The sequence below is a fragment of the Macaca fascicularis genome, chromosome 16 (assembly GCF_037993035.2).
Source record: "Macaca fascicularis isolate 582-1 chromosome 16, T2T-MFA8v1.1".
Taxonomy (NCBI): Eukaryota; Metazoa; Chordata; class Mammalia; order Primates; family Cercopithecidae; genus Macaca; species Macaca fascicularis.
In genome coordinates this window covers 4620448-4646370 of record NC_088390.1, presented here as the reverse complement: position 1 = coordinate 4646370, position 25923 = coordinate 4620448, and the positions used below count along the sequence as shown (strand labels likewise).

At 60.7% G+C, this 25923-nt stretch overlaps 2 protein-coding genes across 10 annotated transcripts in view; one reads left to right on the top strand and one right to left on the bottom strand.

Annotated features, from left to right (window-relative positions):
• Positions 1–1010: 1010 nt before the first annotated feature.
• Positions 1011–17950, top strand: MYBBP1A (MYB binding protein 1a). 2 transcript variants are annotated; one of them, XM_005582562.5, is made up of 26 exons: positions 1011–1268; positions 1437–1532; positions 2674–2757; positions 2857–2931; positions 3033–3140; positions 4621–4796; positions 4955–5122; positions 5250–5367; positions 6794–7089; positions 7678–7788; positions 8487–8612; positions 8826–8993; positions 9079–9178; positions 11225–11321; positions 11406–11557; positions 11816–11899; positions 11983–12132; positions 12218–12388; positions 12469–12626; positions 13836–14088; positions 14257–14382; positions 14466–14534; positions 15104–15211; positions 15436–15537; positions 16538–16674; positions 16868–17950. In XM_005582562.5, exons 1-26 carry the CDS (start codon positions 1071–1073, stop codon positions 17421–17423), a joined length of 3987 nt encoding a protein of 1328 aa, XP_005582619.3. In that variant the 5' UTR covers positions 1011–1070; the 3' UTR covers positions 17424–17950. The 2 variants fall into 2 exon arrangements, with proteins under 2 accessions (XP_005582619.3, XP_045231525.2); XM_045375590.3 differs by lacking the exons at positions 1011–1268; positions 1437–1532; positions 2674–2757; positions 2857–2931; positions 3033–3140 and having other exon boundaries at positions 4669–4807.
• Positions 17819–25923, bottom strand: part of SPNS2 (SPNS lysolipid transporter 2, sphingosine-1-phosphate) — a 42178-nt gene continuing 34073 nt past the window's right edge. For 3 of the 8 annotated variants that reach the window (XR_006693165.3, XR_012425148.1, XR_010582226.2), the window contains 9 exons: positions 25737–25803; positions 23934–24076; positions 23488–23640; positions 23193–23382; positions 22783–22848; positions 20646–20744; positions 20394–20557; positions 19886–20046; positions 17819–19380 (listed from right to left, as the gene is read on the bottom strand). Coding sequence is in view for 4 of the 8 variants with exons in the window: in XM_045375594.3 (XP_045231529.2) it covers positions 19890–19932; positions 20394–20557; positions 20646–20744; positions 22783–22848; positions 23193–23382; positions 23488–23640; positions 23934–24076; positions 25737–25803 (925 nt within the window). In the remaining 4 variants the exon portion in view is untranslated. Of the gene's footprint in view, positions 19381–19885; positions 20047–20383; positions 20558–20645; positions 20745–22782; positions 22849–23192; positions 23383–23487; positions 23641–23933; positions 24077–25736; positions 25804–25923 lie in introns of those variants that run through there. The other 5 variants (XM_045375594.3, XM_074018281.1, XM_074018280.1 and 2 more) reach the window with 3 other exon arrangements.

Sequence of the window (25923 nt, the reverse complement as noted above, 5' to 3'; positions counted from 1 at the left end):
CCCAACCTGCTCCACATTAGCCCAAATCTGACCTGTTCTCATTTTCCCTGGGTCCAGTTCACCAGTTTCTAAATGGTCTTCCCGTGCTTCCACCTGCGCAGACCTACAGTCCATCCCCCACACAGCAGCCAGCATCATCTTGTTAAAATGTAAATCAGATCCAAGCCTGACCCTGCATTAAACTCACCAGTGATTTCCCATCACCCTCAGAATGAAATCCTAGCCCGGGGCCCATGCAACCTTGCTTCTCGCCAGCCTCAGCCCCTCCAGCCCTGGACCTTTGTAAATCGCAAGGCTTGGGATTTCGTCCCCTTAGATACTTGCAGGAGTGCGGGGAAGGGGGGCCCTTCTTGTCACTCAGCTCTCATCCCAAAAGCCACTTCCTCACAGAGGCCTCCCCTGACCAACCCCTCAAATCATTATTGTAGACCCTATTTAATAGTAATTAGCCGTGTTTTTAACGGGTGATGTATTCACGTTCCAGCGTTTAAAAAGCTCCTGCAATTAGAATTGCATTCCTAATTCTCTTCATAATTATGATCCTTTTTAATGCATTTGGCTCCGTGTTCCTCCACGAGAGCAGCGGCTTTGTTCCGACCGCCTAGCACGGAACGCAGCAGGAGCCCAGTAATTGTTGAATGGCTCAACGTTCGGAGCGCAGGGGCCGATCGGGGACGAGGCGGATCGATGTGCTACACCTCGGTTTGTTTCCGAGATGGGCCCTCAGCAATGCCCCCAAGGGGCTCCAAAGGGGCAGATGCCACAGCCGCCAGGAAAGTACGGGTGTGAGCAGAAGGCTGGGAAAGACCACGCGCCGCTCAGCTAGGGACTTCCGCTCAGAGCTAAGGCGGAAACGCCGCTTTCCCTGGCCCCGCCCCTTCCCCGCCTTTCGGGGGGGTCATCCGCCCCGGCCCCGCCCCTCTCGGTGGCCCCGCCCCTCTTGGTTTCCCCGACCCTCCAGGTTCTTCCGCCTCCGCGCCGACACTACCGGTGCGCATGCGCCATGCCCTGACCTGGAAGCTGCTGGGCCCGGGGCACACGTGTTTTGTGTTTCGGTGAGTGTGGCGGGGATGGGGAGCAGGGAACTCGCCGAGCCGCTGTCTCCTGGAGAGGCGACGCAGAGTGGCGCCCGGCCTGCCGACCGCCATGGCCTATTGAAGCACAGCCGCGAGTTCTTAGACTTCTTCTGGGACATTGCGAAGCCTGAGCAGGAGACGCGACTTGCGGCCACGGAGAAGCTGCTGGAGTATCTGCGCGGCAGGCCGAAGGTGGAGTGGCGGGGTCTGGGGCAGGGGCCGCGCATATCCCGGCAAGGAAGAGGCGGCGGGCCAGGGATTTGGGACGGGGGGCACGTGGTCGCGAACCTAGATGCCAAGGTGCGCGGGGGCGTGCACCTTGTTTCACCATTGAACACGAGGGTGCGCTTGGTTCTGCAGGGGTCCGAGATGAAATATGCCCTGAAGCGCCTAATCACGGGACTCGGGGTTGCGCGAGAAACAGCCCGGCCGTGTTACAGTTTGGCCCTGGCACAGGTGAGGTGGTGCTCCTGGCAGGATCCCAGCCATCCAGGTCAAAACGGTGGGGTGTGAGGAGGGCAGGTGTGGTGTATCAGCTGCGGCGGAGGGGCAGCCCGAGAGAGAGGTAGGGAGTGGCAGAGTTGATTGGAGGCCAACCTGAGGGAGGTCTCCTTACATAAAGGTGGAGAAAGTGTGAGCAAGGCCTGGCCAGGTTTTCTATTTGGTGCTTGGGTTGCCCGGCCTCTTAGGTACACTTGCTGGGAGCAGTGCGCGCTGGGTGGGCTCCCTTAGGCCTGCAAAGGCATTCAGCTGATTGCAGTAGACCACCCTCTGAGGAGCCTTGACAAGGGGAAGAACAATAAAGACCCAGGCCTGCAGGATCAGCCTGAGGGGAGCTCAGACCAGGTGTGGAGAGAAGACCCAGTGGGTGAGAATTTCAGACGAGCAATCTAGGGGCTATAGAAGGTACTTTTGTGCTGGGCATTGTGGTTCATGCCTGTAATCTCAGCACTTTGGGAGGCTGAGGTGAGCGGATCACCTGAGGTCAGGAGTTCAAGACCAGCCTGGCCAACATGGTGAAGCCCCGTCTCTACTACAAATACAAAAATTAGCTGGACGTGGTGGCGTGTGCCTGTAATCCCAGCTATCCAGGAGGCTGAGGCAGCAGAATCACTGGAACCCAGGAGGCAGAGGCCGCAGTGAGCCGAGATCACGCCACTGTACTCCAGCCTGGGCCACAGGACAACACTCCATCTCAAAAAAAAAAAAAAAAAAGAAAAGAAAAAAAACAACAAAAATTAGCGGGGCGTAGTGGTGGGTGTCTGTAATCCCAGCTACTCAGGAGGCTGAGACAGGAGAATCGTTTGAACCCAGGAGGTGGAGGTTGCAGTGAACCGAGATCGCACCACTGCACTCCAGCCTGGGCAGCAGAGCGAGACTCCATCTCATAAAGTACTTTCAGAAGCCCTGGTGGAGACAGAGCAGGGGGATGAGACTTGGTTCCATGTGAGCAGCTCCAGAGGCGTCCTTGGGGTGGGACTAGGGACCTGAGGCTTCTTGGGAGAAGTTGAAAGGGGAAAGGAGGTTAAAGTTTGTGAAGATGTAGCTGGGCCACTCTCCTGAACCCCTCTTCCTCCTGCCACACAACTGCTGGCAGCTGTTACAGTCTTTCGAGGACCTCCCGTTGTGCAGCATCCTGCAGCAGATACAAGAAAAATATGACCTGTGTGAGGTGAAGAAGGTAAGTGGATCCAGGGACGTCAGCAGCCCCAGGGGTGGGAGGCTTGGGGAACGGGGAGTCCCAGGGCCCCTCATGCCTGTGCCTGGAATCCTTTTCTAGACAATGCTGAGACCTGCTCTCTTTGCAAACCTGTTCGGAGTACTCGCCCTCTTTCAGTCAGGCCGGCTGGTGAAGGTAAGAGCTTTGGAGGGGCTGGGGGAATGTAGGCTGACTTGGAATGGGTAGGGGACAGTAGTGTGCCCTGTTCATACCCTCTGTCGTTCCGTGGGGACCAGGACCAGGAGGCCCTGATGAAGTCCGTGAAGCTGCTGCAGGCCCTGGCCCAGTACCAGAACCACTTGCAGGAGCAGCCCGGGAAGGCCCTGCTGGACGTCCTCTCCGAGGTACGAGCTCACCCGCTGTGCGGGCTCGGCCAGCGCTTCCCGTTACAGAGACATCATCGGGGCTTGGATGAGAGTCTGGAACAGCATTGTTCCATAGAAATACAGAGATGTATAATTTGAAGTGTTTCAGTGACTTAGTCGAAAAGGTAAAAAGAAACAGGTGTCATTTAGTAACATTTTACTTCGTCTGGTATATCTAAAATATTACTGCAGTATGCATTGGTATAAAAAACCGTTGAGGTATCTTACATGCTTTTTTTTTTTTTTTTTTTTGAGACGGAGTCTCGCTCTGTCACCCAGGCTGGAGTGCAGTGGCACGATCTCAGCTCACTGCAAGCTCCGCCTCCCGGGTTCACACCATTCTCCTGCCTCAGCCTCCCGAGTAGCTGGGACTACAGGCGCCTGCCACCTCACCCAGCTAATTTTTTTTGTTTTTTAGTAGAGATGGGGTTTCACCGTGTTAGCCAGGATGGTCTCGATCTCCTGACCTTGTGATCCGCCCATCTCGGCCTCCCAAAGTACTGGCATTACAGGCGTGAGCCACCGGTCCCAGCCTCTTACACACTTTTTGTCAGGTAGTCTCCAGAATCCAGTGTGTATTTTACACTTAGGCACATCCCTGTTCAGATTGGCCACCTTTGAAGCGCTCAGCAGCCCCGTGTGGCTGTGACTACTGTATTGGGCAGTGCAACTCCAGAACTGTGCCTGGCGCGTCACAAATATATAAAACGTTTGCCTTGTTATCCTAGTCAAGGCTGGCCCCTCGTGGGCCTCCACTGCCCGACTTGGGAAGGTAGCACCTAGGCCCTTTTGCCACTGAAGAGAAAGGCAGGGGCTGGCAGGTCCCAGGCCGGGGCTTACTGTGCAGTCTTGACCTCAGAGCCGGAAGGACCTGAATTTGAATCCCAGCTCTCCACCCAGGGCTCCTTGTGTGTGAAATGAGCTAGTCCTCTGAAATACTAAAAAAAAAAAAAAAGGAATAATTAAAAGGGTAGCTCTGACTGGGCACAGTGGCCCACGCCTATAATCCCAGAACTTTGGGAGGCCAAGGTGGGTGGATCACTTGAGGTCAGGAGTTCGAGACCAGCCTGGCCAACATGGTGAAACCCTGTTTCTACTAAAAGTACAAAAATTAGCTCAGTGTGATGGTGCACACCTTTAATCCCAGCTGAAGCAAGAGAATTGCTTGAACCTGGGAGGCAGAGGTTGCAGTAAGCCAAGATCACACCACTGCACTCAACCTGGGCAGCAAAGCGAGACTCTGTCTCAAAAAAAGCAGCTACCTCTGGGCCAGTTAGCATCAGTGGGATGCTTGTCAAAAACCCAGCTGCCTGGGAATTTGAGTTTTGTTAGCAAATACCCTCTGATGACTCTGGTGCCTCACCAGGTGGCCCTGTGTCAGGAGCCTGGCAGGTAGAGCAGGATCCACCGGGCTCATCCCGCAGAGGAAGCCACCATCTCTTTATCTCTCCATCCTTAGGTCTCAGTGGCTACATTGCAGGAGATCCTGCCAGAGGTCCTTAAAGCCGACTTGAATGCAATACTCAGCTCCCCCGAACAGCTGGAGCTCTTCCTCCTGGCCCAGCAGAAGGTGCCCTCCAAGCTCAAGAAGCTGGTGGGATCCGTGAACCTATTCTCGGATGAGAATGTTCCCAGGTGTGACGGAGGTGGGCGGATTTGCCCTCCCTGGGGCTGTGGGACTGCATCTGGCCAGGCCCAGGTTTGCCATGTGGCCTGGGGGTGTCCCGGCTGCTCTTGGCACCCTGGCCCTTGCCCGTGAGGCGAGTGTTCCCTCAGTCCCTTGCTCTCCGCAGGCTGGTGAACGTGCTGAAGATGGCCGCCGCCTCCGTGAAGAAGGACCGCAAGCTGCCCGCCATTGCTCTGGACCTGCTCCGCCTAGCGCTCAAGGAAGACAAGTTCCCACGGTTCTGGAAGGAGGTGGTGGAACAAGGGTTGCTGAAGATGCAGTTCTGGCCAGCCAGGTGCTCGCGGGGCGTGTCCTCTCTCGGCCCCCTTCCCTGTCTGTGAAGTGGGGCTGGGCCACCAGTCCTGAGGTCCCCGCCAGGGGTCCCAAGGGCTCTGATCAGGCTCTGTCCCGCACCCCCTTAGCTACCTGTGTTTCCGCCTGCTGGGCGCAGCCCTGCCCCTGCTGACCAAGGAGCAGCTGCAGCTGGTGTTGCGGGGAGACGTGATCCGCCATTATGGGGAGCACGTGTGCACTGCGAAGGTGGGTAACGCCCGTGCAGCTCGACACTGCCAGAAAGGCTAGACAGGGAGCTCTCCCTGCCAAGAAGGGGAGCAGGGCACCTCGGGGGCTTGGCCACGGGTGTCCCCTCTGTCTGGGTAGTGAGCTGCCTGAACCCCTTCCCCTCGGACAGATTTGATTTTTTGAGTTGGAGTTTCGCTCTTGTTGGCCAGGCTGGAGTACAGTGGTGTGATCTGGGCTCACTGCAACCTCCACCCCCCAGGTTCAAGCGATTCTCCTGACTCAGCCTCCTGAGTAGCTGGAATTACAGGTGCCCACTACCACGCCCAGCTAATATTTGTATTTGCAGTAGAGACGGGGTTTTGCCATGTTGGCCAGGCTGGTCTTGAACTCCTGACCTTAGGTGATCCACCCGCCTTGGCCTCCCAAAGTGCTGGGATTACAGACGTGAGCCACTGCGCTCGGCTTCCCTCTGACGGTTTTGTAAGGTCAGGCCCTTCTGCCAGCAGGCCCCTCATGGGCGTGGATAGCCAGTGGGCTGTTCAGACCTCCACCGCTCCAACCCATGCTGCAGTGATGAGAACAGTCGTCATGACCGTGTTTGGGCACCAGTGAGCCTGATGCCCAGTAAGTGCTGCTGGGTTTACTGTTCTCACCAGCTCATTTTATCTTTGCAACGAGTTTCAGAGAGCTGTCATTCTGGGTGAGGGGGCAGACTTGAAGTATCAGGCAGTGGTTAAGAGTTTGGGTTGGACGGTGGTGCACACCTGGAGTCCCAGTTACTCAGGAGGCTGAGGTGGGAGGATCAGTGAGCCATGATCGTGGCACCACACTCTGGGGACATAATTCTAAAAAATCTAAAAGGAAAACAGCTTGGGCCGTGAAGCCAGACATTACCCACTGGGAGCCTCTGACCCTGAGACGTTCTTTCTAGGTGTTTTTGTGTCTCCCTTTATTCACCTACACAATGATAATATTGGCTGACTGCAAAGGGTTGCTAAAATGCTAAGCTGCCACACAAAAACGTGGGGTGTGGGTCCTGGCGCTGAGGAAGTGCATGGGAGGTGGTGGTTTTTGGTCCTGAAGATGACACAGCTAGGAATTAGCAGCATGGGCTTTGAACCCAGGTCAGTCTCGCCTCAACTACCACCCTGCCCTGCATGGAGCCAGAAAACAGACCATCCCCATCCAGCAAGGCAGAAAGAGGGGCCTTCTGGGGCCGGAGGTGGTGAAGCTGGGGCAGTCAGACCCAGAGAGGCCTTGATGCCAGACAAAAGCACTGGGGTGACGGAACTGTTGCAAGTTCAGGCTCAGCCTAGCTGTGTACGACGCGAGGTTTCCGGGCCTTGGTTTAACCCGTAGCGGGTGCAAGCCTGGTGGATTGTTGGGTTATTGACCGCCTGCCCCCTGGGCTGGTGGGCTCAGCTCCATGCCTAACTTCTTGCAGCTCCCAAAGCAGTTCAAGTTTGCCCCAGAGATGGAGGATTATGTGGGCACCTTCCTAGAGGGGTGCCAGGATGACCCTGAGCGGCAGCTGGCCGTGCTAGTGGCCTTCTCATCCGTCACCAACCAAGGCCTCCCTGTTGCGCCTACTTTCTGGCGGGTCGTGCGGTTCCTGAGCCCTCCGGCCCTGCGGGGCTATGTGGCCTGGCTGCAGGACATGTTTCTCCAGCCAGACCTGGACTCCTTGGTTGACTTCAGCACCAACAACCAGAAGAAAGCCCAGGACGCGTCGCTCCACGTGTGAGTGGACCTTGGGGAAGGACCCCTAACTTAGGAGTTAGCTTCCTAGGCCTGCAGAGCCCAGCAACCCGAGCCCTCCCTCCACAGTGTCCTGGCTCTAAACCGTGAGAGGAGAGAAGGGAAGAGCCTGAGCTCTCATGTGAGGCTTCCGTGTGCTTGTGTGGTCGCACACTGGTGATTGGGATGGGGAGATCTTGGCTTCCTGAGATCAGGCAAAGGAATGTCCTGTTTTTGCCAGTTCTTCTGAGACAGAGTCTCACTGTGTGGCCCAAGCTGGTATGCAGTGGCAGGTGATCTCAGCTCACTGCAATTTCTGCCTCCCAGGTTCAAGTGATCAAGCGATTCTCTGCCACAGCCTCTCCGGTAGCTGGGACTACAGGCACCCGCCACCACACCCAGCTAATTTTTCTATTTTTAGTGGAGGTGAGGTTTCACCATATTGGCCAGGCTGGTCTCGAACTCCTGACCTCAAGTGATCCACCTGCCTTGGTCTCCCAAAGTACTGGGATTGCAGGTGTGAGCCACTGGGCCCAGCCTGTTTTTGCCAGTTCTAAGTGGCTCACATGACCTCACCTCCTGCCCTGCTAGGCCTGAGCGAGCTGTGTTCCGGCTGAGGAAATGGATCATCTTTCGATTGGTGAGCATTGTGGACAGCCTGCACCTGGAGATGGAGGAGGCCTTGACTGCACAGGTGGCCAGGTACGTACGAGATGTGCTGGAGCCCCAGCTTCCCATGGGCGTGTGGCCAAGGAATGGGGCCCCTTAACTCATCCTAGTTTGCATCCCCTGGAGCCAGAAGCCTTTGGGTTGAGTCATCAGTGGGGAACAGGCGCAAGGGGACTTGGGAATTCCTTAGGAACCCGTGAAGGGAAGGGGCCCAGGAGGCATCCCAGCTGCAGGGGCCTAAAAGGTTCAGGTGTGCTCTGCGCGCCCTGCAGGCAGCTTTTGCACGTGGGAGCTGTGAGGGAAGCCTCTGCCCACACCTGCCTCGGCTGTGCCTGTGCAGAGCCGGGTGCTCGAATCACCCTCAACATTCACGGTTGCAAGAGGGGGCTGCACTGGCCCCATGTCTGCCGGAGCAGTGACGTGACTTGGCCATGACCACACAGCCTCCCATCTCTTGGTTTCTTGGGAGGGGCACTGATTCTCTCTCTCCAGCTCGGGTTAAGCCGCGTTCAGCTGGGGATCCAGACCAGAGAAACGGCCCCTTCCCATCCTAGCCCAGCCCAGCCCAGCCACCTCCAGCCTTGCCCGTCAGACCCCTGAGGACTGTGCCCAGAGCAGAAGGGCTCCCCCTCGTCCTCCTGGCCTCGTACGCTCGGTGGTGCCATCCAAGGAGGGGAGCCTGTAAAACCAATGGCAGTGAATGGTGATGGCCGCTCTCCCGCCCTCCCCAGGTTTTGTTTGTTCCACGCGTTCTTTGTCACAAAGAAGCCCACATCCCAGATCCCCGAGACAAAGCAGCCGTTCTCCTTCCCTTTGGAAAGCCAGGCCCGAGAGGCGGCCAGCAGTGCCTTCTTCAGGTGAGTCTCAGGCAGCCCAGGAGAGGCCCAAGGGTGGGAAGGCCTTGAGAGCGCCTGCTGCCTCCGGGTCCCCCAAGCTGGGAACAACGGCAGAGGTCCCGGGAGTTCTAGTAGGTCCTGTAGAGGTGGGAGACTGAGCCCTGGGGAGGGCGGAGGGAGGTGGCTACATTCACTAGTCCGGTCTGGTGACCCCAAGCCCCACCCCTCGCCCAGTCTGCTGCAGACCCTCAGCACGCAGTTGAAGCAGGCCACAGACCAGACTCGGGGTGGGCAGCCCTGGACCTACCACCTGGTGCAGTTCGCAGACCTGCTGTTGAATCACAGCCACAACGTGACCACCGTGACACCCTTCAGTGCGCAGCAGCGCCAGGCCTGGGACCGGTGAGCACGCGGGATTTCCAGGGGACGGGCAGGACGCTGCAGTCTGACTGGCGCAGGGGCCTGGGAATCCGCCTGTCTCCCACAGGATGCTGCAGACTCTGAAGGAGCTGGAGGCCCACTCCTCAGAGGCCAGGGCTGCTGCCTTCCAGCACCTTCTGCTCCTTGTGGGCATCCACCTCCTCAAGGTACCGGGGCCTGGGAGGGAGGGGCTGTGAGCCTGGGGTTCTGTGGTGCAATGGGCCCCCTACCGAGAGGCCTGAGGGCTGTGGGGGTGGCCAGGAGAGGCTCTGGGGGAGTTAAGTTGGGAGGTGTTTGAAGCCAGCCTCGTCACAGTGGAAACGTCCCTCTGGCCAGTTAGCGGCACTAGCCGGTGTCCTCGGCTCTCCGTGCAGGGTCTCTCGTAATCCCCGTAGCTTTGAGGCAGCCACCTCCTCTCCATGTTTGACGTGGAAAAACGGAGACTCTGACTCAGAGGCAAAGTAGCTTGCGCTGTACCCGCAGCTGTGGGAACACCTTCAGGCAACGGGCTCTCTAGAACCACGGAGTCTCCCTCTCGGTTCTTCCCATCAAGAAGCCCTGACCACATTCGAGGCTCAGTACTCTGATTTCTTTTGAGAGTTTTCTTCTCATAACATAGGAGGCTCTTCCCGGGGCTGCTTCGCGTCTTCTGTAGCCTGAGTAGGTGGGTCTCTCGCTTGCTCCGGTCTGGCCACTTGACTGTGGTTGTCTTACTTGCGAGCTTTGGTTATTCTGAGCCCAGCATGTGGATGAGCTGTTTGGGGAAAGGTTGGCCACGATACCCCTTCTGATTCTAGGCGTCAGGCCTTTGATAGCAGCAGAGCCCTGGTGATTCTGGGACACATGGGGAGCCTGTCCCCAGCCTTGATCTCTGAACTGGACTTGGACAGAGGAGGCTGCAGTTTGCTGTGTTGGACCTTTAGATAAAATGTACAGCTCTGGCCGGGTGCGGTGGCTCACACCTGTCATCCCAGCACTTTGGGAGGCCGAGGCGGGTGATCACTTGAGGTCAGGAGTTCGAGACCAGCCTGGGTAACACAGTGAAACCCCATCTCTACTAAAATACAAAAATCAGCCGGGCGTGGTGGCAGGTGCCTGTAATCCCAGCTACTCAGGAGGGTGAGGCGGGAGAATTGCTTGAACCTGGGAGACGGAGGTTGCAGTGAACTGAGGTGGCGCCACTGCACTCCAGCCTGGGTGACAGAGCAAGATTCCGTCTTAGAAAAAAAGAAAAAGGCGCAGCCCAGAGAAGGACAGGGCCCTGCCTGGGCACACAGCCTGGGAGCCGGAGAGCAGTGACAAGGGCTTTGGGCGGCTTTGTCCCACCCTGGCCTGAACGTTCAAGCTGCCCACTGCATTATGAGGGGCAAGTCTGTCTTTTAGGTGCCAAAGATCCCACAGTTTTCAAGAGCGCCTCCTGTACACGCACATACGCACACCACACCTCCTCACTCAAGTCCGGGGTTATCCCCAGTCAGATGAGTTCAACGTAATTGGTTAAAACTAATGACTTTCAGTTCAGTCTCTCATGCCAAGCCAAGCATGGAAGGAATAATCTAGAATTATGAACTGGGGGCTGAGGCTTGCTGGCTTCTCTGGGACCCTGACCATCCTTGTCAGGCTCTGCCTCTCTTGAGTGTCAAAGCGGGAGTGGGACGCCTTGTCTCCTGCAGGCTTTTGGATCCTGTAACTGCGTATTAGGTGTAAAAAGGCCCTCAACTAGCCAGGTGCGGTGGCTCAAGCCTGTAATCCCAGCACTTTGGGAGGCCGAGGTGGGCGGTCACCTGAGGTCAGGAGTTCAAGACCATCCTGGCCAACATGGTGAAACCCCGTTTCTACTCAAAATACAAAAATTAGCTGTGCATGGTGGCATGTGCCTGTAATCCCAGCTACTTGGGAGGCTGAGGCAGGAGAATGACTTGAACACGGGAGGCGGAGGTTGTGGTGAGCCGAGATCACACCACTGCACTCCAGCCTGGGCAATAGAGCGAGACTCCATCTCAAAAAAAAAAAAAAACCCTCAGTTCTCGGGGTGTCCTGGGGTCCAGCTGGGGGCTTCCATTCTGGATTATAGGGGTGACTGGCCAGGGCGGGCCAGGGGTTGGGGTGTTGAAGGCTTCTGATGCCACTGCTCCCATTTGGCCAGCCCCTCGCCTGGCTTAGAAGGGCGAGGGACAGGGCCTGGCCCCAGTGTGTGTCCTGTCCTGCCACAGTCCCCTGCAGAGAGCTGTGACCTGCTGGGCGACATCCAGACCTGCATCAGGAAGAGCCTGGGAGAGAAGCCCCGCCGGAGCCGCACCAAGGCCATCGGTGGGTCCTCGCTCACGAGAGGGGCTGGAGTGGTGCAGCGGGGCCAGTGGTCCCCTGCCCAGGCTCAACCCCTCCCTCTTGCAGACCCCCAGGAGCCCCCATGGGTAGAGGTGCTGGTGGAGATCCTGCTGGCCCTGTTGGCCCAGCCCAGCCACCTCATGCGCCAGGTGGCGCGGAGCGTGTTTGGCCACATCTGCTCCCAGCTGACCCCGCGTGCCCTGCAGCTAATTCTGGATGTGAGTTCAGACCTTTGGGAAGGGACCGTGGGCTCACTGAGCAGCGAGCTGCACCGGGGTCGCCACTCCAGCCTCCCGTGTCCCCACCTCCCCGCTGGGAGCCTGCGGCCGGTGGGAGGGTCTCGGTCTCCCTGGCCTGGCCACCTCTCCTAGGCTCCGTTTTCTTCTGGGAAATGGGGGCCTTTGGCCAACGCTGGGCCGGGCCTGGAGAGGAGGGCGGGGGCCGCAGATGGGTCAGCGGCTGGGACCCCTCCCCAGGTGCTGAACCCGGAGACCAGTGAGGATGAGGACCATGTGGTGGTGACGGACGATTCTGATGAGCGGCGGCTGAAGGGTGCAGAGGTGCTGCTGGCGCGGGCCGGGTGGGGGCGGCGGGGAGTGGGACAGTCGGAGAGGTGTGTGACATGCCTGCCCCTACCACCCAGGACAAGAGCGAGGATGGCGAGGACAACAGAAGCTCAGAGAGTGAAGAGGAGAGTGAGGGGGAGGAGAGCGAGGAGGAGGAGCGCGATGGGGACGTGGACCAGGGCTTCCGGGAGCAGCTGATGACCGTGCTGCAGGCTGGGAAGGCACTGGTGAGCGGGGGGCCGGGGAGGGCTCAGGTGTCCCCGTGTTGTGTGCCCACCCGAGGCCAGGCTGACCGCTGGGCCTGTCCCTCAGGGTGGAGAGGACAGTGAGGATGAGGAAGAGCTTGGGGATGAGGCCATGATGGCCCTGGACCAGAGCCTCGCCAGCCTCTTTGCCGAGCAGAAGCTGCGTGTCCAGGCCCGGCGAGATGAGAAGAACAAGCTGCAAAAGGAGAAGGCGCTGCGGCGCGACTTCCAGATCCGGGTGAGCCTGGGGGCGGACCGCCCCGCCTGCCTCCCCCATGCACCCGCCCCTGTGTTGCTGACCTGCCCTCTCGGCCACAGGTGCTGGACCTGGTGGAGGTGCTAGTGACCAAGCAGCCCGAGAATGCCCTGGTCCTGGAGCTGCTGGAGCCGCTGCTGAGCATCATCCGGCGCAGCCTGCGCAGCAGCAGCTCCAAACAGGAGCAGGACTTTCTGCACAAGACGGCGCGCATCTTCACGTGAGCACCGTGGGGCAGGGCGGGCGGGTGCGGCCGGCAGCCCCCAGGCGCAGGAGGGCCAGAGCTCTAGGCTTGCTGTCTGCACAGGAAGGAGAGAGCCAGGCTTCCAGCCTGGGCCCCCAGCTTGCAGGCTCCCCGCTCAGCCCTAGAGGCACACGTCACTCTGTGAATCCCACAGTCCTTGCTTCATCCCCACGTTCTCCCGCCACAGTGCCAGCAGTGCCCTGGAGCTGGGGGCCATCCCTGCCCTTGACAGTCTCGAGTGGGGGTGGAGGGGGACAGTGAGAGCACCTGTGGCAGTGGACACCCAACCCAGTCCTCAGAGGTGTAGCGAGCGTGAGAGTTTGTCAGGCTGGGAGGCCTTGGGCAGGGCAGAGAGGGAGGAAGAGCATCCTGACGGGAGCCGGTCCGACACACAGCTGGAAGGTGAGGTGAGCAGCGAGGCCACGGGCCCCTGCACCCTCGCAGGCCCTGACCCTAGTGGTGCTGGGGGCCACGGAGGCATTATCAGCAAGAGCATTGGCGTGGGGAAGGGTCTGGGTCTGGTTTCCCTTTTCAGAAATGGCTGGCAGTGCAGAGAAGGGTTTGGGAGGGGCTGTGCTGGAGGCAGGGGGCTCAGGAGAGAGGCAGGTGCCAGGTAGACCTGCCTGCAGAGCTCAGGTGCTGGGGAGGTGAAGGCCTGGGACCCGGGCGCTGCATGGATAGTCTGGAGGGGTGGGGAGCGTGACTGGCAGTGCATTCTTCCCAGCCCCAGGCCACGCCTTCTCAGATAGTTCTGCCAGTGTGCGTGGACAGTGTTCGTTGAGCATCCTGCCTCTTGTCCCATTGTGTCCCCACCCCTGCAGGGCCACATAGGGTTCTGAGCACACCAACCCTTGTCTGTCTTTACACAAGGCCGGGAGGCCACAGCCCCAGGACAGTCAAGTGTGGGCGGGAGGGGTGCCCCAGGCGGGTGGGTGGCCCTTGGTGCAGCCTCCGCTCAGGGAGCTGTTCTGTTCTCCCCTGGGGTGCTCCGCTCCCCCAAGCATGCTGAGCCCACACGGCTTCCAAGCAGCCTGCAGGCGGCCTGGGCCTTCCTCTGTGGCCTGGGTCTCCTCTGTCTTCTAGGTCTGTTTCCCCACCTGTAAAGTGGGACTTGGGCTGGCTCTGCTTGGCGGAGCAGGGTGGACCGAGAATGTTGTGACCAGCTCTCGTCCTCACCACCCATAGGCACCACCTGTGCCGTGCCCGGCGCTACTGCCACGACTTGGGCGAGCGCGCAGAGGCACTGCATGCCCAGGTGGAGCGGTTGGTGCAGCAGGCTGGCCGCCAGCCCGACTCCGCCACCGCCCTCTACCACTTCAACGCCTCCCTCTACCTGCTCCGGGTCTTGAAGGGCAGCACTGCCGAGGGCTGCATGCGTGAGACACGGGAGAAGCAGAAAGCCGGCACTGACCCCAGCCCCGTGCCCACCGGCCCGCAGGTGAGCAGGGCCTGGCCCAGGAGCAGCCCCAGGCATTTCACAGCCAGGGAGGGGAGGCCGGGACTTCCCCAGGGCCCAACCCTCAGCCTGCTGAAGGGAGGCCAGGCTCTGCCCCCGTCCCAGGGACCCCTCTCCTGGCGTCACCCAGCCCTCTCTCGCTTGGCCTAGGCTGCCAGCTGCTTGGACTTGAACCTGGTGACGCGGGTGTACTCATCAGCGCTGAGCTCCTTCCTGACCAAGCGCAACAGCCCCCTCACAGTTCCCATGTTCCTCAGCCTCTTCTCCCGGCACCCGGTGAGTGTTGGGGCCTGCCCTGCTGACTCAGGGTCCCTGCTCAGCCCAGCCTGCACCTCACAGCCCTTGTCACTCCCCACCAGGTTCTCTGTAAGAGGCTTCTCCCCATCCTGGTCCAGCATGTCACAGGCCCAGTGCGGCCCCGTCATCAGGTAAGAGGCTTCCCAGCTCCCAGCCCAGGGCCTGTCTGAATTAACCCACTTAACCCTCTTCTGACTGGATATTGTGAGGCCCCAGAGCGCTGCCCTGGTGAGCACGGGCACAGCCGTCCCTGCCCTACTGGCCTGACTGTGGTACACGCTCTCTGATGGGGGTGGCCATGCCCTGGCCCCTGCCACACCTTGAACACAGAGGAGCAGAGGGGGCAGGGCCGGCCTCATTCCCGCAGCCACTGCTGCCCGTCTTGCCACACAGAGGACGCCCCTGGTAGCATCTGCTTAGGTGCCAGGGCTGTCGGGCAGGCTGGAGGAAGATGGCATTAAGCCAGTAATGGGCAGGAGTTGTCCCAACCTGAGGTCCCACTTCTGTCCAGCCGGGAGGTCTTGGTGTCCCCCACCTGCACACAAAGGCCTGGGAGCAGGTGGCCACAAAGCCCAGAGCAGCAGGCAGCCTCGCGCGCTGCCCACGGCAGCGCCCGGCAGGCCCCGAGCCCTCATGCGTCCCTGAGCCGTGCGCACCCAATGTGCCGAGGCTCCTACCACCCACCTTTGCCCAACCACAGGCCTGCCTGCTGCTCCAGAAGGCCCTGTCCCTGCGGGAGGTGAGGTCGTGCTTTGAGGACCCCGAGTGGAAGCAGCTGATGGGCCAGGTCCTAGCAAAGGTCACCGAGGTAACAACCGGGGGCGCCCCTTTCCCTACCCCCTCAGAGTCAGTTCTGTGGGAGAGTTCTCCGATCTCTGGGAGAGAAGTGAGGATTGGAGCCTGAGTCGGGAGTGGGGGGAACTGGGATTGTCCCAGGAGACGGTCCCTGCCTCTGGGCCCTAGTCCCGGCGGGGAAACAGAAAGGCTTTGAGCCGCTCTCCGGAGCGCCTCAGCCTGGCCACCCTCCCCTAGAACCTGCGCGTGCTGGGGGAGGCGCAGACCAAGGCGGAACACCAGCAGGCACTGTCCTCCCTGGAGCTGCTCAATGCTCTCTTCAGGACCTGCAAACAGGAGGTGAGGCAGGGGCCCAGCCTGGGGTCGTGTTGGGGTTCCTCTTGGGGGCCTCGGGGCCCCCAGGGCAGCAGTGCCATGCCCAGGCTGGACTGCGGGGATGGGGGTCACGTGGGGAAACTTCGGAGTGCCTGGGCCAGGGCTCTGGATTGTCATTTGGGCAGTTACCGAACCATGGATGGGTGAGTGACTTAGGAAGGGACTGTGCCACCCTGTCCTCCTCCTGCAGGGCGGGGTGAGAGGGTGTGGTGCTGTCACATCCACTGAGAAAGCCGAGAAGGGGCTGGCAGGGCTGGAGACTGTGGAAGGGTTGGAGAACATCCAAGGGTGGGCAGCCAGGTTTCCAGGCCTGGTGCAGGGGTGTGGGTGGCCATCAGGGCAGGGCCAGGAGGCAGCTGGAGGTGGCCATGTGGGTCCCCTGGTCTGGCCCAGAGGGCAGGGTTTGGGAATCTTCAGCATGGGTGCTAGCAGCCCTTGTGGAGGGGGAGCTTGCCACCGGTGTGCTGGCAGGCAGAGGCGGGGCCTGGGATGGGGCCTCGACACTGGGTGATAGTGAGGAAGTTGGGAGAGCAGGGCTCCTGGGAGCCAGCGGATTCCAACAATAACCCTTCAGGATGTGCAGGAAGGTGGCAGGGGTGGGTGGGGAAGGGCTCTGGCAGCCCTGTGGTGATGGAGTGATGGGGAGTGGCCCTCTTGGAGGTGGGCGGGCCAGGGCCACTGCTGGAGGGGAGGACACCGAGACTCTTGAGACCAGGCCTTCGGCTATGGGAAGGACGAGAACCAACACCTGGGGTGCGTGTTTCCTCCCTCGGTGAGAGACACGGACGACGTAACAGGCAGAAGGAGAGGCTGAGGCCCGGAAAGGGGCAGGGGTCACTGGTGAGGCAGCAGCAGGGCAAAGGTGGGAAGACTGGGAGTCTGGGAGAGGCCCTGTCCTCTGTGGTCCCCGGGAGAGGCCCTGCCCTCTATGGTCCCCATAGCTCTGCCTTCCCACCCTCTGCAGAAGCTGACCTTAGACCTGACGGTGCTCCTGGGCGTGCTGCAGGGGCAACAGCAGAGCCTACAGCAGGGGGCACACTCCACCGGCTCCAGCCGCCTGCATGACCTCTACTGGCAGGCCATGAAAACCCTGGGAGTCCAGTAGGTTCTGGGAGGGGGACGCACACCTGGGGCAGGGGTTGGGAACACCCGCACGCTGCTGCACATGTACGCGCTCAAGCGCATGCTCAGATGCGGGAGCCGTAGGCCTCTGGGGCCCCACAGGACCCAGGTGGAGGTGGCGGCGGCGGCTGCCCTCACTGGGCACCTTCTTCCCTTGCTCACTTCCCTTCAGGCGCCCCAAGTTGGAAAAGAAGGGTGCCAAGGAGGTCCCCAGTGCCACCCAGAGCCCTATCAGCAAGAAGCGGAAGAAAAAGGGATTCTTGCCAGAGACAAAGAAGCGCAAGAAACGCAAGTCAGAGGATGGCACGCTAGCAGAGGATGGCACACCTGCAGCCACCGGCAGGAGCCAGCCCCCCAGCATGGGCAGGAAGAAGAGGAACAGGACAAAGGCCAAGGTCCCGGCCCAGGCAAACGGGACGCCTGCCACCAAGAGTCCAGCCCCTGGCACCCCCACTCTGAGCCCCAGCACCGCTGCCAAATCCCCAAAACTGCAGAAGAAAAGCCAGAAGCCGTCCCAGGTGAATGGAGCTCCCAGGCCCCCCGTGGAGCCTGCGGGCCAAAAGCAGCCTCAGAAGGCTCTTCCCGAAAAGGGGGTCGTGGGCAAATCACCACTGTCTGCGCCGGCACGGAGAAAGGCAAGGCTGTCTTTGGTCAGCAGGAGTCCCAGCTTGCTTCAGAGCGGGGCCAAGAAGAAGAAAGCGCAGCTGAGGAAGGCGGGGAAGCCCTGAGCACAGGCACAGGCCACCCTCGGCCCCTGCCTCCATCTTGTCTGAGACTCCTATTTTTTTTTTTTTTTTTTTTTTTTTTAACCGTGATTTAATAGGCAAGCTGCTTCTATGGCGCTGGCTCTGCCACTGGGGAGGGTGTCTGTGGCCACCTGCCCAGGCAAGCACAGCCTAAGCCATTCCTGCAGGGGTCCCAGGGTGCAGAGACCTCCCCGTCCCCGGTTCTGGGCTGGGACCTTGGCTCCAGGGCCATGTCCAGGGCTCTGGTGTTCGCCTGGGTGGGTGCAGGTTGACGCACTGGCTGCAGGCTAGGTACAGGTGTGACCATCACTCCTGCCTGCCACCCCCCCCCGTCCCCCGCCTCCAGGCCTTTCTGCTGTGAGGGAGCCACCAGGGAGTGATTTAAATAGGTTTATTTCTTCATTTACAAGAGGAATATATTTGGCTTCTCTCTTAAGACTCTGAGATTCACAATCAGCAGCCCTAAAAAATAAAGGAGCAGTTTGGCTTCCGGAAGGAAGAGGAGGCAACACTCGGACCTGGTTCTTGTACAACAAGAAAACATCGCTGGGGCCCCGCTGAGGCTGAGGCTGGTCTTTGGGGGATACCACCCCCACCCCATCCTCTTGTCAGACCCCCAGGGTACCCCAGAGCTTGGTGGGTGGGTGTTCCACTAGCTTACACACCACTGAAGCCACAGCCAGCCAGTAACTAAGGAGCAAGAAGAGCATTGTCCAAGCTGGCTCTTGGGGCCTCCTGTTGGCCACAAGGGCCCCCGCCCCCGGCACCAGAACCACCTCGATTGCAGCAGATGCGCAGGGAGTGTGTGACGCAGGAGGTAAGCTCCCCCAAAGCGGGTTGGGGCTGGTGTGAAGTTGGCAGCCGCATCCCGGTGTGTGCACGGATGGGACGTGGGTGATCGAAGGCCTGGCCCCCAGGGTCATTTGGTGGAATACCAGCAGGCAGGGGCTGGCGTCTCCCGGGGGCCTCGGCCTCAGCTCTGGGGCAGGAAGCTTTGTGGATAGCTGCTTCCTCCAGCAGCCGGAGCCCTGGCTGCTGCCCCACGGATTCTGGGAATGGTCTCCTGGGCCCTGCCCCTGGAAAAGGCTTGGCTCAGCCTCAGGGAGGGAGTGGGTTCCTGGCTTGGGGGGTGGTGGCAGGGAGAGGAGTCCTGTAGAGGTGGGCTGGTGTGTCCCTCCTAGAGCCCTCAAGCCTGGGGGCACAGGTGGTGTACAGCTGCAGCCAGGGCCTTCACCCCTGGTGATGCCAGCTTGTCAGAACAGTCCCCATCTGGGACCTCCAGGCTAGGAGCGAACCCGAGATAGTGAGTGTCCTCTAGAGAGACCAGCCAGGCCAGGGAGTACCCAGCCACTTGAGTGCCCAGCTTCAGTTGCCAGGTTGAGTCCGATATCCCCGAGGTCCGAGGCCCAGCTGAGAAGCAGTGGTCCCGCACACCAGGCCCTTACGTGAGCCTCAAAGCCGGGACTGCCGCCCTGAGGCCTGGGCCACCTGCTCTTTGTAAGGTCCAGGGTCTGTCGAGTCTTCAAAGCTGCAGATCCTGCTTTGCCCAGCAAGTTGTGTGGGAAAGTCCGGCCCCCTGGCCCTTAGTTCCAGGGAGGGCAGGGACTTGCCCAAGATCACATAAGCTGGTGGCAGGCCAGGCTCTCCCCGGACACCCACTTGGGGCTGTCTTCTTCCTTGGCCCCAGGGGCCCTGCAGCCCAAACCTAGGGCTGGGAATCTGTCCAACCATGTGGCTCCAACACACACAGCCTTCCAGGGTAACTGAGGACACAGCCTCTTCTTGATGCCAGGGCCACTCAGCAGGCCCAGGCCAGAGAGGGGGGATGCCCAGCCGTGGATCACACACAAAGCTTTGGGGCAGCCCAGCCGGTCCCGGACGCTGTAGGACACCTCCCGGATGAGGTGGGAATGTGAGTTCTTCATTGTCCCAATGGCACCTGGGGAAAGGGGTGTTAGGTCAGAAGTGGGGCTTAGTGAGGCCTATTCCACGGCTGCCCTCCCTCCTTCCCTTTTCTTGCTGTTTGGAGACGCAGGCCTTCCCCTGGTCTTAGGGCTGTAACCCTGGCTCTGGTGCTGCTGGGAAGCTATAGCTCCCAGAGGGAAGGTCCAAGGAGTCAGGCCCTGGTACATCTAGGAGGATCTGGGAGAACAGAAGTCCGGACAGAGTGGGGAGTTCCTGGCCAGTCCTGGCCCTGACCTATGTGAGGCCCCACCCAGCCCTTGGAAGGAAGGAAAGGGGAGCTCATTTACTGGAAGGAGGAGCCTGCTGTCCCACCCATGGCTCCATCAGTAAATTCTGGCAACATCTTCAGAGACCAAGCCCAGGGTTGGTGGAATGTGCTGGGGCAGGAGGTGACTCCGAAGAAAAGTGCTCCCTGTCGCCTCACCCTGGCCTTCCCCCTTCCGCAGGGAGCCCCCAGGGGCCTCCCGGCCTGCACTCACCACCTCAGACTTTCACAGATGCGGGCGGCATCACCAGCTGGTTCACCCTGGGGGAGAGACGGGCGGGGGTCAGGGCGGCGCATCAGCGGGGGCCGGGCCCGGGCACTGCTCTGGCACATCGCGTCCTGGGGGCCAGCTGACCGGAGGTGCTGGGCAGGGACCTCGTCAGCCCCAGGGGGAGGCGGGAGAGCCCAGGGGTGGGGAGAGGAGAGAGAGACAGGAGTAAAGAGGAAAGGAGAAAAGTCAGAAAGTAAGAGGAAGGGGAGGGGGTCCCAGCTTTGAAAACCACTAAGTCCAGAGCCAAACCCACGTCTGGACCCCCCGGACACCCCTGTGGGCCCCCCACAGCTCCAGGCTGACCCGGGGGCTGGACCCCAGCAACCAGGTCACCCACTGGGTGCATGGGAGGCCTGTACCCTCCCCACCCATCCCAGGGCAGGGCTCACAGGGGCTATCACGGTCCCTGCTTCCCAGCAGGCACAGCAGGCCTTCCCTCACCCCCACTCACTGCTGCTCAGCCTTGGCGCGGTCGCTGAGGAAGAAGAGAGCGGTGGCGAGGAAGAACATGCCACCCAGGACCACGACGAAGGGGCAGAGCATGAGCGCGTAGCCCAGGCTCAGGAACTCCCAGAGTGGGGAGTCCTTGGTGCTCTGGCGGATCAGGTCTGAGATCTGTGAGGATTTGGGGGTGGATGTCAGGGCAGAGCCCTCCTGAAGCCCCCCAACTTCCCCAGGCCAGCCCCACCCCAGGGTTACTCACAAAGCCAATGAGGTAGGGGCTCCCGGCATCCCCCAGCAGGTGGGAGGTGAAGCTCTGCAAGGCCACAGCAGTGGCCCGCCGGGTGGGGATGACCACGTACTGCGGAACAGGCAGGCAGGTCAGCAGCCAGAGGAGCCAGGCCCACCCGCCTGGCCCCAGCCCCGGGCCATGGCGCTTCTAAAGCCTACACACCCTCAGACTCTCCCCTGCCCTGGATCTTGACACCTCTCCCTGCTGGGCCGTACCTCCTCCCCACAGTCCCCTCTACTGCCCACCCCACCAGCCTGGCTGCTCCTCTCCCACCAGTCACCCCTCTCCTCCCTGAGCCCCTTCCACACACAGCTGCAGTCACCCCCTCAGCCCCAGGGGCTTCCACACCTTCAACCCAGACCACTGTAGCCTGCCCCAGACCGGAAGCATCACTGGCCTCAAACCTGCTGCGCCCCCAGGACACCCCTCAGAAATGACAATCTTCACCTCCCTCCCAGCTACATGCGGTCAAGGGAGGATACTTTGGGGGTTGCGCGGGTGCCAGTCACTAGAGGCCATTAGCCCGGAGGCCTCCAAGTCTTGGAGTACCCAAGACATCAGGAACGGCCGCGCTGCCACCTTCCTGGGGTGGCTCCTGCTCCATTCCTGAGACCAGGGTGCCTTGGCTTCTGCCCTTGGCCCTGGGTCATGGGGACACTGAGATCCAGAGAGGCACATGTTCCCGAGAGAACCCGAACCCCAGCCGTGGCCATTTGTCCTCACCTCCCAACAAGCTAAAGACCCATCTTGGTTCCTTCCCCTCCCTGAAGACCAAGTGAGGCCTCGACTGGCCTGGGACGGGAGCTGGTCCCTCAGCACTGAATGCCAGGCCCTGCTGGGCCCCAGACCCACAGGAGCTTTGCTTCAAAGCTGAGCAGGCCAGAGTCAGGAGGGGCTGGGGTGGAGGTGGGATAGGCACAGCCAGCTCTGTGGGTGCCCAGGCAGCCCCTGTGCCCCGAACTCTGGCTGCCTTGCCTCCTCGGAGCGCCAGCCTTAGTGGGCATTGTGTGCAAGCAGCCAGCACCCACGGGGCATCCCGTTACCGGAGGTGGGGGCGGGTAGAAAAAGGCCTGAGCCTGATGAGACGAGTGACCCCATTTCCAGCAGGAATAAGCTGTGACACTTAATAAACTGGGACACGATTTCCCTGGGACCCTGACCCTGCCGGCAGTTGTCAGGGGCTCCCTGGGGGTGGACGCAGGGGAGGGGCCGTGCCCAGCACCAAGAGCACCTGATCCACAGACTCACTCCTCCCTTCACGCTGGGCCTGTGCAGTGACCCTGGCACACCCCTGCCACCGCCCCAGCCCATGGACTCAGGAGGACACAGTGACACCCCGGGGGTAGCGGAGATGCTGGGAGGCTTGGGATGGGGTGAGGCAGGCTTCCCGAAGTGCAGGAGCCATGGTCCCTGGCAGACTCATCTCCGGGGCTATGCCATGCTGGGGTGCCCAACCCCGAGCACCCTGAGAGTCCACCCCTGAGTCCTCCCTCTCTCTGCCCCAGAGCCTGCCCCGACACCTCCCAGATACTCTCCCCTGGCCACGGGACCAAGTGTCACACTCCTGCCACCCCCACATGGCCACAAATCCCTAGCCCCTGCTGGCTGCTCAGACAGCCCTTTGTCCCTGGCTGGCTGGTCTAGAGCCCATTGTTGGCCCTGTGAAGACAGCCTCTGTCCGCCCGGCCCCAGCCGCAGGCACTCGGGCAGGCACGCCTGGGAGCCAGGCTGAGCAGGGGGCAGAGCCCATGGATGCTCAGACCCGGTGGCGGGGGCGGGTTGGGAGGAGTGCTGGCAGGCAGCACCACCTCAGTGCCAGCCTGGCACTGCCAGCCTCCCAGACACTAACCTGAGCCTCGAGCCACCCTCTCCCACGCGGTCCCCACATCTCGCTCTGCCTGCCCAACCCTGTTTTCCTGCCCTGTCTGGAGGCTGACCCCAAACTCTGATCCCCTCCCTGCCTCTGGGTTCATATTCCTGGCAGGCCTGCCTTCCCCACCACCCACTTCCAGCTCTCCCACCCCCTCACCGGCCCTCCCCAGCCACCCCTGTGAGGTCAAGAGGTCTGGGTCCGCAGCACAAGGTGACTTCGGCCTGCCTGGCTCACCATGAGGATGTCTGCAGTGATGGCCCAGTTAGAAAACAGCAGCGTCTCCCCGACGAAGATACAGATCTGCCCAGGAGAATGCAAAGCCACCATCAGGGGTGCCTCCATCCACAGCAGCTGCAGCCTGCTCCCTACACACTGGCTGCTGGAAGGGAGCCCACGAATCCTCACCCCTCCCAGGCCCACATCCATTCATGGGCTAACCAGACACCAAGCCATCCCTGCGGCCCTGAGACACCAGAGGCCCTGGACAGGCCGTGGCCAGGCTGAGGATGAGCAGGGGCAGCCAGAGATCAGCAGCCTCCCTGAGGGAAGGGAACGTCCAGCAAATAAGACCAAATGTCCTATTCCAGACCCTCCCGTGGCCCAGGTCCAGCTTCCCTGCACCCTTGCCCCCCGACTGCACTCACATAGGCCCCTACGATGCTGCTCTTGGCAGCCACGAAGATCAGGCAGATGAAGATGGCAGAGCCCAGCATGCCCACGGCGCACACCAGTGGGTCGGCCCGCTGGGTCTTCAGGCGGCACCAGCGCGTGGCTCCTGCACCCGTGACCACACCCAGAAAGCCCGTAAAGCAGGTGATGGCCCCAAAGATGAGACTGTGGGGACAGAGGACGGTGGGGCATGAGTTGAGAGGGCTAAGGCTGAGGAGCTCTCCTGTCCGAGGTCCCTTGCCAGCCCTGGGCCCACCCCGCGGGCCCCACCTGTCCTTGGCTCCACAGGGCGGGTTGTTGCACGTCTCCGCTGTCTTCTGCACAACTTGGGCGCGGTGCAGGTAGAGCGGGATCCACATGCCCAGGGCCCCTGTGGCGAAGGAGACAGCCGACGTGGCCAGGGAGGAGAAGACGTAGCTGCGGCTGGGGAGAGGCCAGGCAGTGACACTGAGCTCAGGGACCTCCTTCAGCCCCCATAGGCACCCCCTGCACTGGGGAACAGGAGGCCCCGAATGCCTCATCTTACAGGCTCCAGGGATGAGGGTTCAGGCTGCAGGAATAATTGATTCTAGGGGCCAAAATGTCCCCCCTAGCACTGAGGCAGCAGAGGTGGTGGGGTGTCTGGCTGAGGGTGCTGGGGGGCTGCCCTGCAGGGAGAGGCCCTCTCATCTCAGCACCCTTCCCTCTTCCCACCAGACCCCTTCCCAGGTACTCACTTTCGAATCAGGGCCTTCATATCTCGGAGCCATGAGGTCCGGGTCTTGAGCTGGTCCCCGAGCTGGTCAGCATGGCCCCTTTTAGTGGCCGGGACCAGGATGAGGATGAGTGTTCCTGTGATCATGCCCAGGACAGGGGACACCTGCCAGGGAGCAGGAAGTTAGGACACCAGGGCCCAGTGAGGCTCGTCCCTGCTGCAGGAGGAGGGACTCGGGCAAGCCGTGCCTTCTCTAGGCCCTAGGGGTCTCCTCTGAGCTGGTATCTGCCCAGTCTTCCTAACTGGGCTGCTGAGAAAAGCTGGGGCAGGCCGGGTGCGGTGGCTCAAGCCTGTAATCCCAGCACTTTGGGAGGCCGAGACGGGCGGATCACGAGGTCAGGAGATCAAGACCAGCCTGGCTAACACGGTGAAACCCCGTCTCTACCAAAAAAGACAAAAAACTAGCCAGGTGAGGTGGCGGCGCCTGTAGTCCCAGCTACCCGGGAGGCTGAGGCAGGAGAATGGCGGGAACCCGGGAGAAGGAGCTTGCAGTGAGCTGAGATCTGGCCACTGCACTCCAGCCTGGGCGACAGAGCGAGACTCTGTCTCAAAAAAAAAAAAAAAAAAAAGAAAAGCTGGGGCTGAGGTCAGTCAAGAGACTGGAAGCTTGAGAAGGACTGTCCAGACCAGGGGCAGGACCAGAATGGGGAGGATACAGGGAAGCCGGGCAGACTGAAGGAAGGAGGAGGGGTGGGTGAGTGGAGCGGTGGATGGATGGATGGAGAAGAGAGGGCTGAAGAGGTGGATGGAGAGATGGACAGAGAGAGAGGGAGGGAGGGACGGACGGATGGACAGACGGATGGATGGACAGATGAATGGAAGATAAGTAGCCAGATGGGATGATGACTTTCAGGGAGGAGATAATTCCTGGAGAAGGTTCCCCATGTAGGTTCCTCAGTCGCGGGGCCCTGGGAAGGTGCTGTCCGGGTATGAAGTGTTGGACTGACAGATCAGGTGGGCTGGCATTTGGTGGGGGGCCCATGCAGGCCCCACAGAGGCTCATGAGCTCTTTTGGATCTTCCCTGTGTCCAGCCCATTTTCCAGAACAGAACTTCCAAGGCCCCAGGCTTCTCTCCGGATGGGAGGGAGACATCCTGGCAGCCTGGATTCCATCTCACCAGCCCCACAGAACAATTTCCCGCATGCCCCCGGGACTGGGAGCCCCTGGGCTGGGGAGTTCCTCTGCCTGCGGCCTCCCTCTCGCCCCCCCACCTGTCCCCCCCCCCCCCCACACTAAGAAATTCCACGGAGGCCACTTCCTTCCTGCTTTTAGGAAAAAACACTTTGTCTTGAGCTTCCGCTCCTCCGAGAGACTGGGGATCTCTGTTTCCTCCGATTGCACTGTCCTGGGGCCTTGGTAACTTGCCCCAAACCCAGCGAGACAGGAAGTGGCTCCAGACCCTGGGGCCCCCACACAGAGGTCTTGTCCCAGCCTTACCCTAGCACAGTGCCAGGGCTGGAAGCAGGAAGCTCCGCCACGGACCTGGAATTTCCTGACGTGGTGGGAGAATCCTTGATTCTCTCAACCTGGGACTCCCGGGCGGGAGATTCCAACCCTCAGCCTGGGGGCCCTGAGGGCGGCAGGGCTGTGTCTGGCTCTGACACCTCAATCTGGACTCATCTGGAAGGGCAGGGATTTCAGAGTCCAGGCAGCTGGGGGAGGAATCCTGGAGGTCTGTGTCCTAGCCTGGGATACATCTCTGGGCAACCGTGGGGCGAGATCTGGACTGAAGAGTGTCCTCGTGGGAAGGGACGTAGGCCTTACCCGCAATGCCCAGTGCCAGTCTCCGGCTGCCTGCTTCACGCTGGAGCCAGTGATGTAGCCCAGGCCACTGCAGAGAAGAGAGACACGTCAGGCTGAGCAGAGACACGGGCTGGGGACAGGGAGTGCCTGCTGGTCTGCAGGGCAGGCTGCCCACCCTCCCCACCCAGCCAGCTGGCCAGGGAGCAGG

What these genes read in the sequence shown, in the direction of transcription:
- MYBBP1A (XM_005582562.5), top strand. Translation starts at nt 1,071, where the DNA reads ATGGGGAGCAGGGAACTCGCCGAGCCGCTGTCTCCTGGAGAGGCGACG. An exon ending in ACAGTTTGGCCCTGGCACAG is followed by an intron (nt 1,533 to 2,673) that starts GTGAGGTGGTGC and finishes AACTGCTGGCAG; the next exon opens with CTGTTACAGTCTTTCGAGGA. An exon ending in TCGGATGAGAATGTTCCCAG is followed by an intron (nt 4,797 to 4,954) that starts GTGTGACGGAGG and finishes TGCTCTCCGCAG; the next exon opens with GCTGGTGAACGTGCTGAAGA.